General features: G+C 31.7%; 1 protein-coding gene across 6 annotated transcripts in view; it reads left to right on the top strand.

Moving 5' to 3' along the window:
- Positions 1-18,853, top strand: part of Tps1 (Trehalose-6-phosphate synthase 1) — a 127,003-nt gene that overhangs the window by 76,268 nt on the left and 31,882 nt on the right. The window contains exon 1 of one of the 6 annotated variants that reach the window (XM_072529354.1): positions 14,349-14,388. The exons of the other annotated variants lie outside the window; for them this stretch is intronic. Coding sequence (XP_072385455.1) covers positions 14,364-14,388 — 25 coding nt within the window. The 5' untranslated portion in view covers positions 14,349-14,363. Of the gene's footprint in view, positions 1-14,348; positions 14,389-18,853 lie in introns of those variants that run through there. 6 annotated transcript variants of the gene reach the window in all.

Below are 18,853 nucleotides of genomic sequence, written 5' to 3'. Positions count from 1 at the left end.
CAACATAATACAATTTACAGTTGTGGAAGAGGTAGACAATTCTCTAGTTCCTTAGAGTAGGTTTCAAGTCCAGTGCTTTATACAGGTTGGTGAATTGTTTGCAGTTGGTAAGTTTGGTATGGTTGATTCGTAGTCTTGTAATAGTCGATGCTTCTCTTCTAGTTATGAAGTCTAGGGAGAGATGACCAATAAAAGATTGAAGTTTATGAAAAGTTGTTTTGCTCTTTTGTTCTAAGTTTTGTCAAGTATGCTTTACCGACTTTTTAAAAACGAATTTCGAGATTCGTTAGCTAGTTGAATTGGAGTGACTTCAGTCATCCCAAGGTTGGTAGCTTCTTTGGCAAAATGATCTGCTGTTTTATTACCAGTAATTCCGGTGGGAGAAGGCAGCCATATGAGAGAGACTGTTACATCGTAAGCAGAGAGATTTTGGTATTATGTCATGAATGTTTTGAACTAATAGGTGCTCAGTGAAAATTGTATTGACTAAATGGATATATGAAAGTTAATCTAAACAAATGGCAATATGTCTGTTTTGATGTGAGATGCATTCAAAAGCCAACACAATACTATATAGTTCACCTGTGCAAACGTTGCATATTAAGGGTAACCGAGATGATCTTACAAGTTCATGTTTAGTGGCTACTGCACAACCAATACCAGTGGTAGTTTTAGAAGCATCTGTATAGAGAATTAAATTCTAAAAATGCTTTCTTTATAAGAAGGTTAGAAGATTTAAGTTTGTTAAAAATAGTGAGTGAGGTATATATTGAAGGGAGATCTTTAGCCCAGAGGGGAAGTAAAGGTAGAGGAAATGAACTAGTCAGAAAAAGGTCAATATTTTTAAGTAGTGGACAAATTAATTGAGGTATAGGTTTTATGATAAGGTGTTGGTTATTGTTAGTGGAAGAAGACGGCATTGTGGCAATTAGGGAATGAACGGGATTAAATGGATTTGCGGATGTTGATGCAGCATACGAAAGTAGAAGTGATTATCGTCTTGGGTAGGAGAAAGTTCATTAGATTCACGGTATACACTCTCAATAGGACTAAAGCGAAAAGCGCTCAGACCTAGAAGTAGTTTTATTGGCACCCCATTGAAGATGGCTGAGGGTTTTAAAAATGTTAAACCTTTTAAAACAATTGATTTTAAGTTCAGAGATTTGATTTTTTCAATTTAATCTGGAGTCAAACATAAAACCGAGAATTTTACAATAATGAACAACAGAAAGTAGAGAATTGTTAAATAAAATTTGGGGTAAGGGAGTGGAAATCCCTATGGAAAATTTTATTAATTTGGCTTTGTATAAGTTTATATGAGGTTGGGACAGATTTAACATGGCAGTAAATGATTAGGTCATCAGCGTATTGAACATATTTGATGGGAGGCAAATTTCGTTGATGGCAAGAATGAATAAAGTTAAACTTAATGCAGATTCTAAAGGGACACCTTAATTTTGAGGAAGAGATTAAAAAGTTTACCCTTGGCAAGGACTTTAAAGATTCTTTCAATTAGATATTTTTTTACAAATGAGAAAATATTACCATTTAAATTATAGTGGGAGATTTTGTCAATGATTGCTTTTCTGGAGATTGAATAAAATGCCCCTTTAACGTTAAGTACAGTTGCTACGACAATTTGTTAATTATAGATTGCTTAAGAAATGTGTGTTTAAAAAATAAAAAAGTTATCAATAGTAGACCGATTACGTGGGAAGCCGGATTGAGCGTCGGGAATAATATTATACTGTTTAACGAACCAAGTGAGTATTTTATTGATCATTGTTTCAAGAAGTTTGCAGGTAATACAAGTAAGAGAAATCAGACAAAAGATATTGGAGTTATAGATGGTTGGTCAGGTTTTTTAATTGGAATGATTATAGAATTGCGCCAAACATCTGGGAATTTTGTGTGTTCTAGATAAGTTTATAAAATTTTCGAGAAGTTTGGAGAGAGATGTATTAGAGAGATTTTTTAAAAATATATAAAAGATATCATCGGGATCATCAGCAGATTTTGTACATGAAAACAAGGTAAATTTTAGTTTATTTAGGGTAAACAAGGCGTTCATAAACGTGACATCGTGTGGAGTTGACGAGATGGTGGAGAAAGATTGAGCGCGTAAAGAACTGGGAGTAAAAGCCATATTACTTTTATTGAATCTGTCTTCAACCCCATTAGCGAGTGTGTCGGAAATGAATTGACTGTCGGAGATAACTGTGTTGTTGAAGATGATAGGAGAAATAGTTAGGATATAGGAATGAAGGATGACTAAATTCATAGGATGAAGGTTAGTTTTATTGCCTTGGATTTGTGAACAGTTTTTTTTTATAAATGAGAGTGGAGTTATCATATCCACTGGTAACTTTAACATCCTAATATATAAGACTAAATAATGTAAACTAAATTGTAACATATAACTTTTAACGGGTTTTTACCCAGATATTTAGTGGCTCAAATAATGTACACCTAGACACTGATGATGGAATATGGATTCCGAAAACGATTTGTCTTCATGACATAACCCGTTTGTGTTCGTTTGTTTTTTGTAATGATCTTTCTTTTATCTTAGTATAGATTAGGGCAAGATCTTTCATTAACGATTGTCAGCGGTATGTCAGTGGTAAATTTACTGGCTTCATTTAGAGGGTCGTTGGTGCCTAAGGAATTTTTGAGAAATTTTTCAAGATCATTCTAGAAAACCCTAATTTTTGTGTTTTTATAGGATTTGAGTGCAGCTTTTAGTTCTAAATAGTTTATACGAGAGTTTGGATAATTGGTATCTTGTGAAACTGAGGATGAATAATGAAAGGGCAGAGAAAGAAAAGAGTATATATGGTTAGGTCCAGATTTGTTGCACAACTTTTATTTTAAATTATCTGCCAGAATCTTGGCTATCTCTTAATTGTCAAGGATAACCTTTCGATTAAAAAAGAGATTGGATATTTTAAGGTTATTTTTTATTAACAATTTTTTTTCCACACTGGACTTGGGCTAATATTTGAAGTACATAAAGTTTTCTTACTTAATTAAATATCGTGTCTAAATTTGGCAAAAGATGAAATAAAAATATACAGAGAGCAGAAAAAATGAATAAATACGAGAGAAAGAGAGAAATTCTATTCATCATGTATGCTGTGATTAGATTTGACATCAGAAGATTTATCAGAGGATGCACTTATATATACTTTTGTAAGTCGGAGGTAGGCTGTTCTTTTAACTTAAGATTCTAGTGATACGGTTTTTTAGTGATCTTTTCCTTGTACCTATGTAGAGCTGCAATAAGTCCTTTTGAATATCATCTATGTTGGAGGATTTTTAAGCTTCTTGTAGTGGGGTGATACATACAAAAGAGTTCTCAAGAAGTATAATAAGTTTCATGGAATTGAGTGTAAAATTAGTCGGATTCTCTTTGTTAATCATTTCTATAGCGGAAATATAATAAGGTTTCATCGAGTAATCCAATCAAAGATTAGATTTGGACATTTTTTGGCTGGTTTGGGTGGCATCGAAAATGCCGAAGGAGGAAAAGAACTTAATAGTGCAAGAATACCGGATGAAAAAAGAATGGTAGGAGTATCAGGAGGACTGTCATTGAGGTGTCCCCTTTTTTGGCCTACTGCCAACATGGGCTTTGAATTAGTTCGACGAGGGATGGATAAATCCATAATGGCAGCCAGGATGGGTATGTAGTTAACGGAGATGGACTCAATTTCCGTAGATAGAAATTATTTTGATGAAGTTAAGAATTTAGGATTAAGGACTCCTTAGAGTCAGCTGAAAATAAAGAAGAGGGAGGAGCATTAGCTGCAATGAGTGTGTGATCTGGTCAACTGGAGACTTTGCAATCAGACCCCACGGTACGACCCGTAAGCTTACAAAGAAAACACTATAGTCTGTCAGAGAATAAAAATATTTTAAAGTATGTATTTTCATGGTTAATTAACAGAGAAGATTGCACTTCGAAGTTCACCTTGTCAGGGATTACAAATGTTACCCTAGGAAACCTCCTGATATATGCCTATTGATCATCTGATGTTCCGTATTTTTTAGGGACGGCTTGATTAGTGAATGCGGGATGGAAGGAGATACATTTGAAATAAGGATTCTTTTGGTCGCAGAAAGAAGCCTGCAGATAAAGATGACGGTGGAATTAATTCTGACGTTCGGTGTATTAGTTGATCAACGATGTCGGTAGAAGTGAGGAAAACGCAGATTCGATTATTCGAAATGCGAGATGTAAAAGTAATATTTTTTGGATAAACTATTTCACCAATTTCTTTAATATATTTAAATAACACAGTATTCAAAATGGAGTGCATGACAATAACTTGTTCCCTTTTAGAAAACGAACGGGGAGGAGGTCTAGAGACTACGGCAACGACATATGATTTTGGGTTGGAATTGAAGTTGTTTTGTGTAAATGTAAATATTTAATTGCTGTTCATGATGTGTAGTCCTGGTTACCCAGACCGTAACACAATACCTAAATGTGAGTACCTAATAGACCCTCTCCCAAACTGGAAAGAAAGAAAAAAGGATATCACCTATTTCTTGGGATTTTCACTGGTTTTCTTTAATTACACCAATATAGCCGCAATTAAATTCGACTATTGAAATATAAAACCAAATTTTATACTCGTTTTCTTATCACATTGTGATTAAAGAACTTCGCTTCGTATTGTTAACTCGTCGATGAATTACTTTATCTGTTTAACACTGTTTAAATCTTTAAAATCCGTGAGGAACTTTAAAAAGGGTGTTTAACCTTTGACAGCTATTTGACGTTTTTTGAATCGATTATTTGAAGCTTTATTTGTAAACTTCAACATTTTATTAAAAAAAAACAGTTTGAAAAAGTGCTTTTTAGCTTCTAAACATTTATACTACTTTTGATATTTTTCATGTCATACGGCTGTACGTAGGCTCAATGAAAAGCTGGTGTAAAAGCACAATTAAAAAAAAAAACAGAAATTTCCATAACCAATAACAAGAAACAAGCTGAGATATTGCAGCGGACAGATCTCCCTTGCATTTTTCTGTGGCGATATTTTACGAGTACCATTATTTTAATGTTTCAAAACTAATTTACTTCTTCACTGTGTATGCCATTTATAAATCAAATTATAAAATTTAGATATTCTTTTACAATGTGTTTAATTTTCAGCTCTTAATGTTAATAAACAATGAAAATATTTGCAATTTCTTAAACAAGAAAAAAAAATGCTATTTGATTTCCTCTGGGCAATGGAAGGTTTTGGTTTTTTTTTTAAATGTTTTTTTTATTAGTTTTATATTGAGCCTAGATACAAGTGTATCACATAAAAAAGTCAAAGTTATTAGAAATTTTAATATGCTAAAAATTTGTTATTCTTCAAACTGATTTTTAAAAACAAATTTAATATAATCTTGATGTTTGTTTTTAATATTTTAAAACGAAGCCATAAAAATCGATTTCTATTTACAAAATAACCCTAGAGTGACTGTTTGAATAAGTACAGTTATTTAAATAATCGGTCTCCTGGATAAACAAATTGAATAACTCATAAACTGTATGGTCGTTTTGTATGATATTTAGCACACTTTAAAAACTCATTAACTGCCATAATTTTAAATAGTTGTATTACATATCGTTATGCAAAAAAGAAAGTTATTTATATTTATATTATTTATATTTATATTAACATTTATAAATTTTACTTTAAAAATAAGGGTTTTTAAATTATCTCGGTCAATTCTTTATGTATTTTAATTATAAAAATCTCAATATTAGAGAACATTTTATGATCTATAACTTTTATTTTAATCATATATCTCTAACATGAATAGGTAACGTTTTATGCGCATAAACTTTTTTCACTTTTTACGATTGTTTAATAAAAAAGAAAAGCAAAATTAGCTGTAGTCTTCACATAATTGTCATCAGCTACCCCTCATATACCTTTTAGAGACTTTAAATATCTGTTTAAGATTTTCTCAGCTTTTTTAGAGTTGTAGATCATAAAAAGTTACGTAATTTTTGAGAGTATCCAAATTAAAATACATGAAACTATTAACCGAAATAGTTGCAAAAAAAACCTTATTTTTGCAGTTATTTATAAATTATAATAACTCCTTTTTTGCGCAAAGACATGTAACATAGCTCCTTGAAATTATGTAAATGAATAAGTTATTAAAGTGCGCTAAATATCAATCAGAGCAAATAGTTTATAGGTTATTTAATCTGTTTATAAACATTTATAATAACGTTGATATCGTTTATGCCACAAACTTATTTGGAGGCTTGTGAAAAACTGGTGAAAAACACACTTTCTAAAAAAAACAGAATTTTCTATGACCATTACTAGGCAAGAGGGCATTTTATATTTAAAACCAAAGCATTTTATTCTTAAAATCATACTTCCATTGTCTATCAACAGTAAGAGCTGAAAATTGAAGGGACACTACATGAAGATCTGAATTGTGCGTTCCAACTTACATATGGCATATGCGGTAAAGAAGTAAAAATTTATAACCCGATAAAATGATGGTATTCGTAAAATACCGCTTCGGAAAAGTAGAATGGAGAACCATTTGAGCTCGTTTTTTTTTTAGATTTGAACTTTTTCAAAATGAAGCGCGATTTCAAAATTTGCAATATCTTGGCTTCTCTGGCACGTAAAACATAAATTTTTTTTTAAACTGGGATAGCTCAACAAAAAGTTGTTTACATAATCGCTTTCTACGATAAACAAATCGTCACTATTTTTATTGGTTACATAACATACCATTATGCAAAAACAAAGTTATTAAAATTTATGAATTTCTGCAAAATCAAGGGTTTTTTGCAACTATTTTGGTGAATTCTTTATATATTTTAATTGAGAAACTCACAAATGGAAGAACTTTTTGAATCTACAATTTTTATTTTAACTATTTTTCTCTAAACTGGATAAAAAACGTTTATAACCAAAATCACCTGTATATCTTCACAGATTTATTATTAACTAACACTCATATATCTTTTAGAACCTTCAAATATCTGTATAAAATTTTTACGTGAAACCAATTTTTTCCCAGATGGACCTTTGTATAAATTAGTTCTCCGATAAAGATGAACTTATTTCTACTTTTCAATACAATAACTAAAAATAGCTAAAGAAATACATATTTAAATATCTAATACTTTGTTTATGTTTATTAACTTGATATTTATTCACTAATTTGTTTTTCCGAAGTTTATTATATCATAATTATAATACCAACGAAAACGTAAAATTCAAATTAATGCATCTCGAATATGACGCGTGCACCCTGGCGATAATAAAAAATGCTGAAATGAAATGAAAAAAAAGTAAACAAGTAAACATTTTTTCAAGTTAATTGCGTAACGGAAACGGTGTAAAATAAAAGAATATAAAAAAAGTTTCTATTTACTTACCAGAGTGTAATATCCATCTTTGGCAAGCCGAAGGATTTTTGTCGGAAATCTGAACATTCTTAATCAATGAATTTTGTATGGTGATAAACCACATTTGTAATAACAACAAATATTTCCGGCCATCTGTAAAAAACTATTTATTTATTATGGAAGTAACATTATTTTAATTTAAAATCACTTTTTTCAAATATTATCGAATGTATGTATTATCCGGTAAAATTTATTTCTGAATAACTAATTTGTTCATTTCTCATACAATGTTTTTTTATGTTTTAAACACATATAATTAAATGTTTTACTTACCTTGCAACAAATTTTTGTAATACACTTCCAAATAAAATAAAATATTTAAATTCTTTAAACTTATTTAGATATAGGAAGATTTAGAAGCCACAGTACGTTTATGTACAATTTTAGTTGACACGATATTTACTAGTTGATAGTAATAACTCTATTTTAAACGAATACGTTGTGATTCATGATCTGTTTTTTGTAACATTTTATTTGTAAATAAACCTGTTGCTACTATGTCAGTGAAATATTGCAACGCTGGTGAATTTAATTCAGTGGATCAAAAATGGATGTTTAGTTTAGTCCTTAACTTTTTCACATAGCACCATCTAGTATAATGTATATCAAACAAACAATGGTATATTAAAATCTATTGAGACAGAAAGAGTGGTGACATCTAGTGACTGTCTCAATTAGAATCAAACAAATTTATACATTGCGTTGGCTAACTAGTCCTATTTAAACAATAGTATTGTCCATCGAGTGGAGTGGAGACAAGAAGCAAAACGGAGCAGAGGACGTCCACAAAGTAGATGAACTTACGACCTGAAGCGTGTTAACAATAACTGGATGCAAGCCGCATAAGACAAAGATAGATGGAAAGAGCTGAGGGAGACCTATGTCCAAGTAGTTTACACATACAGGTTGATTATGATGATGATGATGATGATTACAACCCTTTAAATTATTATTTTTAACGTTTTGTTCGCTTGGATCCTAAAGCTTGATGTTTAAAACTGTCTATGTGTAAGCCCCAAAATTGGCAAATCAGCAGGTCGTGGGATAATCCATTTTTCTAGAAAAATTATCAATTGTACGGAAATGAACTCATTTTTTAATCCGATTGTTTACGATATCAATATCAATAAACACATTAAACACTGTTGATAAACTTGATTGACCTTATCTTCGACTTTGTTTTGGGTTCAAAAGTTAAAGAATGTCCACAGTGCTGGATTAAAAAGATTTTAACAAAATCACGTATACGAAAGGGAATTAATGTTTACTTTGTTAATTCTGTTTATTTTTTATTTCATAATTTGTGTGTATTTGTTCTTTTGCCATATGTTTATTAATTATTCTTTGGAAGGTTTTTTTATTTTATGGGGGAATATGGATAAATAAAACTTTTAACTTTATAAGTTATTTAATACAAAATTCTGTTAACATTCTCACAAACTAAATAAAACCAACGAGGAATTACAGAAGAAAAACGTCAAAGAAACAAATATTATATGAAACTAATAATATCCCTATATTTGTTGTTTCAACGTATAGTTTTAAAAGTAATAATCGTGTCTTTTAGTAAGTTATAGTACAGTATTATTAAAAGTAATTAAAAACAACGACGTACAAACAAAGATAGCAGTTGCAATACAAATCATTTTAATCAACCGAGATTTATAAGCTTAATCCAGAAAGTTTCAAGTTTCGTATAAAATTAAAATAGTGTACACTAATAAATCTAATATATTTTCTTCTTCTCTCTCTTTATAAGCAATTCTGCTTGTTCATTGGCGACTTAATACCTCTAAGGAAGGTTATTACTCCATCTTTTGCTCGCGGTCGTCCGATACTTGTACTGATTGGTGATTTAACTTTTGGTATTTTGACCACACGGGTCTCCCCCATTCTGCTTATGTCACTTTTCTATTCTTCTTGTAAATTTAGTATCTATTCGTTTATATATTGTACGTCACATTTTCTTGTAATGTCTTTTCTACGTATTTCCTGTGATTTTTCTCAGTACTCGCATCTCTGCCAGTTTCAGTAGTCTTTGTGTTGTGGCTGTGTCGGGTCTTGCTTTTAATGCGTATGTCACTGGTCTTACATTGACTTTATAATTTCTTGACTTCATTCCATTTTAATATGTCTATTTCGCCATATAATGTTATTTGTTGTCTATTTGCTTTTTGTACTTGATCTCTCACTTCTTTGTCCAAATTTACATAGCTAGGCAGTGTAATTCCAAAGTATTTTATTTCCATTACTTGTTCAATACTGATGATATCAATTTCTATTTTACATCTGATTACTGCTGTTTTAGATTTCTGAGTTAAAATTGTCATATTAAATTCTTTTGCTCTTATGTTAAAGCTGTGCACTATTATTGCAGACTATCTTTATCTTTGGCTATCAATATGGCATCGTCTGCGCAATAAAGTATTTTTACTTTTTTATTTCCCATTTTGTATCCTCTTCCTTTGTTGATACTTTTGATGATTACATCCATGGTTAAATTAAAGAGCATAGAGCTAGGAGTTAATAAGTCCACCTGTATTTTTCCGCTGTCTATGTCTATAGGTTATGTAAGTTTTCCATCTATTCTGACTTTGAATTCCATTTTTTTTTTTTGGTAAGCTGGTCAATTATACTCTAGTGGTGAAAGAGCACATTTTTCGTTTTTTTTGCAATTCGGCATCTAATCGGCCCAATAATTAGGCATAGTAGATACTTGTGATCGTTTAGCCCTTCTCCAGGTAGTCGATGTATATTACCCCTTGTGAATCTCAAAAAACAGTCAGTCTTCGCCTTCTTCCGAGCATGTTCGCCGGGTGCCATCCACTGTTTCGACTGTGCCAACGCGGCACCCATCGCGCCAACAATTTTCTCATGCCTTTTTAGTTCCCTACTGTCTCAGCTATGTACCAGGGATTTAAAACTGGAACTAAGAGTTAGATTGGCGAGGTGCTATGTTTTTTCGACTTTATTTTATGGAATGGAATCTTGGACCTTAAATGCGTCATCAATGAAAAAACTGGAATCATTTGAGCTGTGGGTGTACAGAAGAATTCTGAAAATATCATGGACAGAACACGTCACAAACAAAGAGGTTCTGGGAAGGATGAACAAAGAAATAGAAATTTTAAATTCAATAAAAACAAGAAAGTTAGAATATCTCGGACATATTACACGTGGAGAGAAATACACCTTGCTCCAACTGATTATGCAGGGAAAGATCCAAGAAAATAGAAGCATAGGGAGGCGTAGAATGTCATGGCTGCGCAACCTGAGAGAGTAGTACGGATGTACATCAAATGAACTTTTCAGAGCAGCCGTCTCAAAAGTCCGAATAGCTGTGATGATTGCCGACCTCCGCCGCGGAGATGGCACTTGAAGAAGAAGACTGTCTTAGCTATCTCTGCACCTTCAGTCAGTGGTATGCCAATACAAGATCGTGAATTTTTGTCACGTTATCCTCCGTGGTAGGGTCACCAAGGCGTGGCTCATCAAAAACCGACGTGCGACCAAGTTGAAACTCGTTAAACCAATTTTTTTGGCGCCATCGGGAGGTGAGGCTAATTAGTACTTAGGACTCGGGAATGATAACAATAAGAGTGAAATAACACAGAAGATGTTGCCCAGTGGACCAATATGCTGATCCCGAGCCTAAGGAACTGGGTAGATTGTCTGTTTTAGGGCGTATTTTCAGAGCATCAGAAAGACAGATACAGATAAATGTGTATACTACGAATATTCCGACACTGTTACTCACACAATAGTGGAGTGTAGTAGATAGTGGAGAGAAACAGAATGTATAGAGAAATAGGTATGAATCATGTGACTGTGAGAGAGATATCGTGAAGATGATGGAAAGTAGGGAGAGATGAAATAGTGTTCACTGTTACATCCGAACAGTAATTACAAAGAAAGAAGAAGAAAAGAAACACCAACCGGACCAACGACAGAGATCAGATCTAAAAAAATGTGTTTCAAAAATGTCGTCAGCCTTACAGCGGCCATCCCACTTTCGGAGTAGGGTATGTGTGACAGTCAATTGCGCAAGTAGGAGAGGGTGGGTTTAGTTGGTAGGCAGGATAATAGATACCTGAATCATTAGCACTGCTGTCTTTAGTAATTTAAATTAAACTAAAACCCAAATTTTAAGGACTCAATATGGAGGAAGCATAAATAAAATTCGGTGGCCAACCAACCCCTCCCCCCCCCAGGAAAATACTCGGTGCACCACTGCTAAGTACTTATCGGACCGCCTACTACCTCGATAATTTTTTGACTGTTTTTTTTTTTTTTTCTTTTTTTTTAATAGAATTAGTTAGCTAGTTCTCCATTCTTCCGGTATATTATTGGGTTTTATAACTGTGTTAATTAACGTTATTCATTGTTCTATCATTGCTGCTCCACAATATTTCAGTAATTCGTTTGTTATTCCATCTTTACCTTCAACTTTTCTGTTCTTCAGTTTTTCAAGTGTTTTTCAAACTTTTTGCTTATTTATATTAACTTCTCATTTGTGGTAATTTCTGGTGTTTGGTCTAGGTATATATTACGTCTATTGAATATTCTTTGGGTTTTCATAACTACTTGACATATATTTATTGTTTTTAATTTAAAGCCAATTCTCGTTATCCTATGTTGAAGAGTTTTCTCACAGCAGTTCATATTCTGACCGGTTATTTTCAATTTTTTTCGGATTATTTCTATTGTAGGGATTTCATTACTTTGGTAGCAATCGTATATTGTAGTTCTCATTAGTTTTATAAGTGAAGCATCTATAAGTCTTGAAAATTTGTGGTCGTCACATCGCTTCCTGCGATGATAATGTTCGTTTTCAACTATTTTGTATATAGTTGAAAGTGGAATTTCTGTTAAATCAGAAGTTGCTTGTTCAAATAATTTTTCATCGAAGGCGAATTTGTTATGTAGATTTTTGTACACATTGAAACATACTTGCTACGTTTCAGCATTTAAATGCATTCGAATCTTTTTTACAAGTATCTTTTATTGCAGGAATTAAATTCACACCGGTACTAGAATTGGCTCTTTTTGAAAATCGGTGTTGTAACCGCACGCAATATTTGCCAGATTATTTGAAAAATGACACATCGCGACATCGCTATTCAAAATTATTAAATTTCAGCAAACATACCTACACTCTAAAAAAGTCTACTTTATAAAAGTCTACTAAAAACATTACGTCTCATGCGGAGGCAATAAGTCGTTGTGAATATATGACAGGAGTATCCTCATCCACTGTTTAAAGGATTGTCCGTCAAAAACAATGCTCGGGTGAAGATCAGGTCCCACACACATTTACGAGGTCGAAAACCAATTGAATTTAGTTAACATAACAATTCCTAAAAGACGTAGAGTTCATTATTATTTTTTTTTAATAAGGAAATTCTTAATCTAGACAAAATCTGCAATAAAAACTAATAAAGTAATTCCCTAAATGAGTCATGAAACCTTGCGTGAGCACTTACATAAATTGGAATTTACTTATGCCGAATAAAACAGGAATTCAGCGTTGGTAGAGAAACCTGAAATCATTACATGGTGTCGCAACTATCTGCGTAAAATGTCAGAGTTCCGTTAACAAAATAAAAAAATCTATTATTTTGACGAAATTTAAGGCAATGCTGACTAACACCAATGTAACAAGTAGTCGGCAAGGTCTATCTCAAGGATTCCGAGAACCGACAGGTAAAGGAGAGCGACTCATAGTGACGCATATTAAAACTGACAGCGCCTTTCTAAAAGACAGTGGTTTAATTTTTTTATCAAAAAAAAACGGTGATTTCCATGAGGAATCTGAATGTATCTCGTTTTGCACAGTGGTTTTAATACGTTCTGCAACGTGTTGAAGAAAAAATATACTAATTTGAGTATCTTACATTTTTAGGTAAATAGTCGACTTCTGCTTATCTGCTCAGTCGAAACATTATTAGTATAAATGAGAGCTTATTTTATAAACTAGATCTATTGTATTATTTTTATTATTACAAGCAGAAATATAATATTCTACTGTGACCTCAATGAAATACATTTTATTACTCGCCGCCAATGACGAATTAAAAATTTCCTAGAATTCATGAAGATCACGTGATTTCGGCTACATTTGACCACTTACGACGCGTGATTTTTGATTTATAGTTTCATTTAATATTTGCCAGACCTTTTTTTATGGTAAGGAACTGCTCCCCAACTAAAATGCTTCGCACAGACCGATTTCAGTCTGTGCGAAACGGTCGGTATAAACAGAGGCGGGTTCAAACGTTCCGCTCTTAGAGCGTTCCACTGTATTTCTTACTTATACTATGCCAGCCAACTAATGGAACATGCAGGAAATGAAATTAAATGTTGATATTTATCAAGATTTGAGAGAACCGAAAACATTATAAACAATTGTAATTGTAATTTATTTGAAAGTTTTACTGCATTGTGACATAAATATTTTAAAATAAAATGAAGGAACAACCATTTTTTTTTCCTTCTAATATAGTCTTAAAAAAATCGAAAAACTATACAAATTTTATCTGGTTATTAACTAATTCAGTGCTGATATATATATATATATATATATATATATATATATATATATATATATATATATATATATATATAATGTAAAACACATTGGCAATAACGAATCTTATTGTTCCATAATAAAATCCAGTATTTTCTGCTTTTCTGTGAAACTATGAATTTGGTTTTTAAGTACTCTTCGTTCTCAGGCCCTCAGTTGTTGAAATACTTCGCCTCGTGTCCATTACTTCTAATAGCAATTTTCATATTAGTCCCTGTTTTAATAAACAATAAACTGATTACTTATCGGTCTTATACAATTCAATTTCATCTAAATGCATCTTTAGTATTGCGTAGACACGTTGTGTTTGCTTCAGTGATTATATTAATGGCACTATCAATCCATCTAAAAGGTAATGTAATATTTTAATACACAACAATTGATAAATGGATTACAAGGTCTTTTTAAAATGTTTTGTTTTTGTTTCGGGCACAACCAGTTGAGTGGAGTGTTTATCTAGCTAAAAAATAACTATTTAATATTCACATAAAAATTATTATTGCATGAATGTTAATGTTCTTAAAATAAGTGACATATCGTTAATTATTAGGGTACGTAATCATTGAGACAAATACTAGGAAGAAACAACGATTATATTTCGTATAATAGCGTCGCTGATTCGGACTGTTTGTTCCATCCACTGTGTTAATTTTAACCCTCGAAACAGTTGCTCGGAACATTTGAGTAGAACGGCAAGTGATATCCGAAGGTGAAGGTGGAGAGTGACAAAATAATTGGTCTACTATTCTTTCATCCGCTTTATTCTTCTGACAGTTCGTTCAAAAATCTCTACATTTGGAACTTTAGCTAGAGCTCTGCTTAACTTGGAACCGGCCGATCGTCTAAATCTTGTTTTAAAAATAGGTTATCTCTGGCATAATTTTTAGATCTTTTATGAACTTTACATTAACCACATGCAACTATAATAATTAGGTAGAAATATCGATTGCATTGCCTCATTTTCAATAAAATTGCATTGTCAATTTACATGTTTATAGTTGTAGCTATACTACACTGGAACATCACAGTAGTTGTGAAAACAATAAATATTACGGTTTTTTCACGACATATCGTCCGTTCAAATGAAAACTGTACAATCTCAAAATTTACAAACTTTTCAGGAGAGCATTTTTAAGATTTATCGCTAAATAAAATTTTCCACAATAAACATTGGCAGGTTTTTGTTTTAGTTTGTATTAGTTATATCTTTTCTATGTCGAAAAAACATGAAAATATTTCAACCATATAAATAATAATAATAAAAAATTTTTTTTTAAAATAAGATGTTTTGAATTTTGCTACTTTTTCAGAGAAAATATTATTAATTTCCATTATTATACAGATGTTTAAAAAGTACTATTATGTTAAAATAGGGTTTATCCAATGAAAAGGCAAAAGGAGTGTACCGAAGGCAAAACTGTTTATTTAACAAAATCACATTTACTATTAAATACAAACAATCAATTAAAGTAAAAAAAAAATAAAAGGAACGGGAAAGTTTTTCAAAGATTTTCATAGAATCCAAGACAATAACCAGGAATGGTTTTCTTCTGGCAGTAAACCCAATAAACCATATTTCTTCTGCTGCGAAGTTTTAATAGGTACGTGGTATATTGATTTAAATAAATAGTTTTCTCTTAGAGCTTTTGAATTACCATATGCAACTTTTATTTTAAAATGTTCTGGACTGTATGAAGTCTTATAAAAAAACTGCCACAATTAGCTTTTGTAACTTGTAAAATTTTTATATCATTCATTTTAACAGCTTAATTTTCCGTGTTTTTAGAAAAGTTACACCCTAGATCATTAGCAAGAGTCTTAAAATCTTTAAATTGATCGTATGTGAATTCCTGGGTATGGGATTTCTTGGCTGTCCTTATTAAAGAAACGTATTGATCAGGAGTATAATATATAGGTCCAGATTTAAGGGCTTTTTTGATGTTTCTTTCAATAACGAAATGAGTAGAACCATTTTCATTTTGCGTATGCCCTTTAATGAGAAATTTGTGAGTAATTTAATTAAGGGTAGGAATTACTGCCACAGCCTGAATGTCATACTTATTAAAAACTTGTTTTTTTGATGACCTGTGCAGTTATCACTGTAAAAAATGATGTCTATATTTATTTCGCACTGTTCGTATTATTGAGAGAGATACATCAAGAGTATTTAGGACAAATTTTTGACATACACGAACTTTTTGGTTATTGTAATCTTTGAGGAAAAATTTCAAATTGTTTTTTCTTGGTCTGTATTTTCTCGATGCTATAAGCAATGAAGGTACGCTTATGCAATATATCAGGTAAAGCATAGTATGCATCAAAAATTTGTGTCCGTTGCTCTTCCGCAAATTTAGTTGTGCATTTTTGTCTACATTTATCTCCACAAGTAGGCTTAACAGATTTAGCATTCACGGCTTTGGTTTTTGTAGCCTAATTTTTACCTGAATATCGCAACCCTTTTAAGACTTTTGTTTTCCATGTATTTGGGTTAACTTTGCGTTCATTTGTCTTTTTGGGTAGTGAATTTGTTTGCGTTATTTGAGACTACAACGGTAGTGATTGCTCTTCTGCAGTTGGCTGCGAATCCCAATTGTTTGGAGCTTTTTCTGACGTTGGATTAAAATTCGGATCTGCTACACTATCATCTGAGTCATAATCGTTTGAAGAATTAGTCAAAATCACTATCAGTTGACGATGAATCTAAAAAAATAAAAATATTTATTAACGGAAACCGACATTAACGAAAACATAATAGAAAACTAACGTTAAATAATACGTCGAAAAGAATACAATATCATAACTAAACACAGTCCGATGTAAAGTTTGTGACTAATACAATAAAATTTCGAATTTAAATCAATTTTTTGTTTAACTTTATCTGAAACAGTATACAATTACGGAAATATACTATTACACTGATAAAGATTGCATCATATACCAGTAAATTTTTTCACGAAAACTATACAATTTCAAAATTACATGATTTTAAATAGAAGAATGTTTGAAAATATTATTAGCAAAGTTAAATAAATTCGAAATGATACTGAAACACAAAGCTTACCTTCAAGTTGATATTTTGGTTTTGTATACTCTTCAAGCAAAACAGCGTGCGCACTTCCTCGATTCGTGAACACAATTAAAGATTGTACCGTTTTAGGGAGAAAGAGATGCACGATCCTTCCAATTTAAAACTAACCAATGCGCTCCCTAGCGGATATTTCTTGAATTACGATTGATTGTCACTATTCCAGCGAAAATATTGATGATATTGAGCGTTTCTATATACTTAACTCAATTTCGCAAAAATTTGAAGATTGTATACTTTTCATGCGAAGAGACGATATGTGTTTAATTTTTGAGAGTTTTTATTTCTCGGTAATTGAATTATCAGAGTTTAGCATGTGTTTTTTGTAAAGAGAATATCATTATTAATTTAGTTATAAAACTTAATGGTTTTAAACTTCAATATTTTTTTAACTGCGTAAATTTAAGTATTCATAACTCTAGAATGGTATCGATTTTTTTGGTCATTAGTGGTACCGTGATACCATATACGACACCACAGACATTTTTTTAATTTGTGCTAAGAAATTAAACATATAGGTATATTTTACATTTTTTATTGTGCAAAATTATAAGACAGATTCTAAAGAAGTAAACAAGAACATTTTTATAACAAAAAAAAAATCCAATTTTTTGATACAAGTTGGACAATTTGGTCTTCTGTGTTCTGCACACAGGCAAGTTTTGCAGCGGAGCACAGGTCTCTACCTTTTCTGGTGTCAGATCGAGGGCAAAGTTGACAACTTTTGTGAGTTGGAGGCTGAGTTTCTTTATTTCCAAATACTGGCTGGTACTCTAGAACATCCAAAATCGTTGAGCGCAAAAATCTAGATAAATTTGGAATTTCTAATCTCTTTTTTGGTTGCGGAGTCACCAACTGCAGTGCTAAATGACTAAGAAAATCTTTCCTGGGAGAAATTTTTATATTTGGATCTGATTTGGTTCTATTTGCGATATCAATAACATAAACACTATTACCTGCAGCATCAAGCATGTCATAAACAACTCTAAAGGTCTATTTAAATCAAAGCGAATACAAACGAACGAACGAATTCGTTCATTAGAATTATTGTATTTAACCCTTAACTGGTCCGGTACTGTAACAGTAGCGTAACTGGTCCGGCGTAGTCTGCGAAACTACTGTTTTCAAGAAAGCAAAACAACACTAAAAAATAATTTTTTTATTAAGAAAAAATTTTACAAACATACCCTGATATATTTATATAAAAGTGAATGTATTAGATTTGGGCATTATTTGGGTTAAGAAAAAAATATTTAAATAAAACTGACATCCATACAAATATTTGTGAAAAAGTACATAGTTTTGTAAAGTAATTAAAAAAATATATAAAAAACACTTAAAAGAAATGTATTCCTAGGATAATAAATGTTCAAACTGCACACTAAACAAAAAATTAGGTAAAATAAAAATCGATCAAAAATGTTTGTTTCCAGCATCAGTCAAACTTTACCAATTTTATATGAAATTTTTATATAGTAGTTTTGTACATCCCAAACAAACAGGCTTTTTGCAACGCAAGCACAAGTATTTTGTCATCCTGCGATTTCTACTTGGACACAAACTGCAAATCTTGCGTTTTTCTAAAATAAGAACATCAGTCTGATTGTCCTCTTGTTCTTCTTGAACTCCAAGTATCTGGCTAATTGTAAGACGTAATTGACGTGGAATGTTTATCATTGTCATTCGTCTTTTCATGTGATCTTGCACCAACTGCATAGCCAACTCCAAAGCA

This window comes from Diabrotica undecimpunctata, chromosome 4 (genome assembly GCF_040954645.1).
Source record: "Diabrotica undecimpunctata isolate CICGRU chromosome 4, icDiaUnde3, whole genome shotgun sequence".
NCBI lineage: Eukaryota > Metazoa > Arthropoda > Insecta > Coleoptera > Chrysomelidae > Diabrotica > Diabrotica undecimpunctata.
Note: the sequence above shows the minus strand (reverse complement) of the source record. Positions and strands in the feature narration are given on the sequence as shown.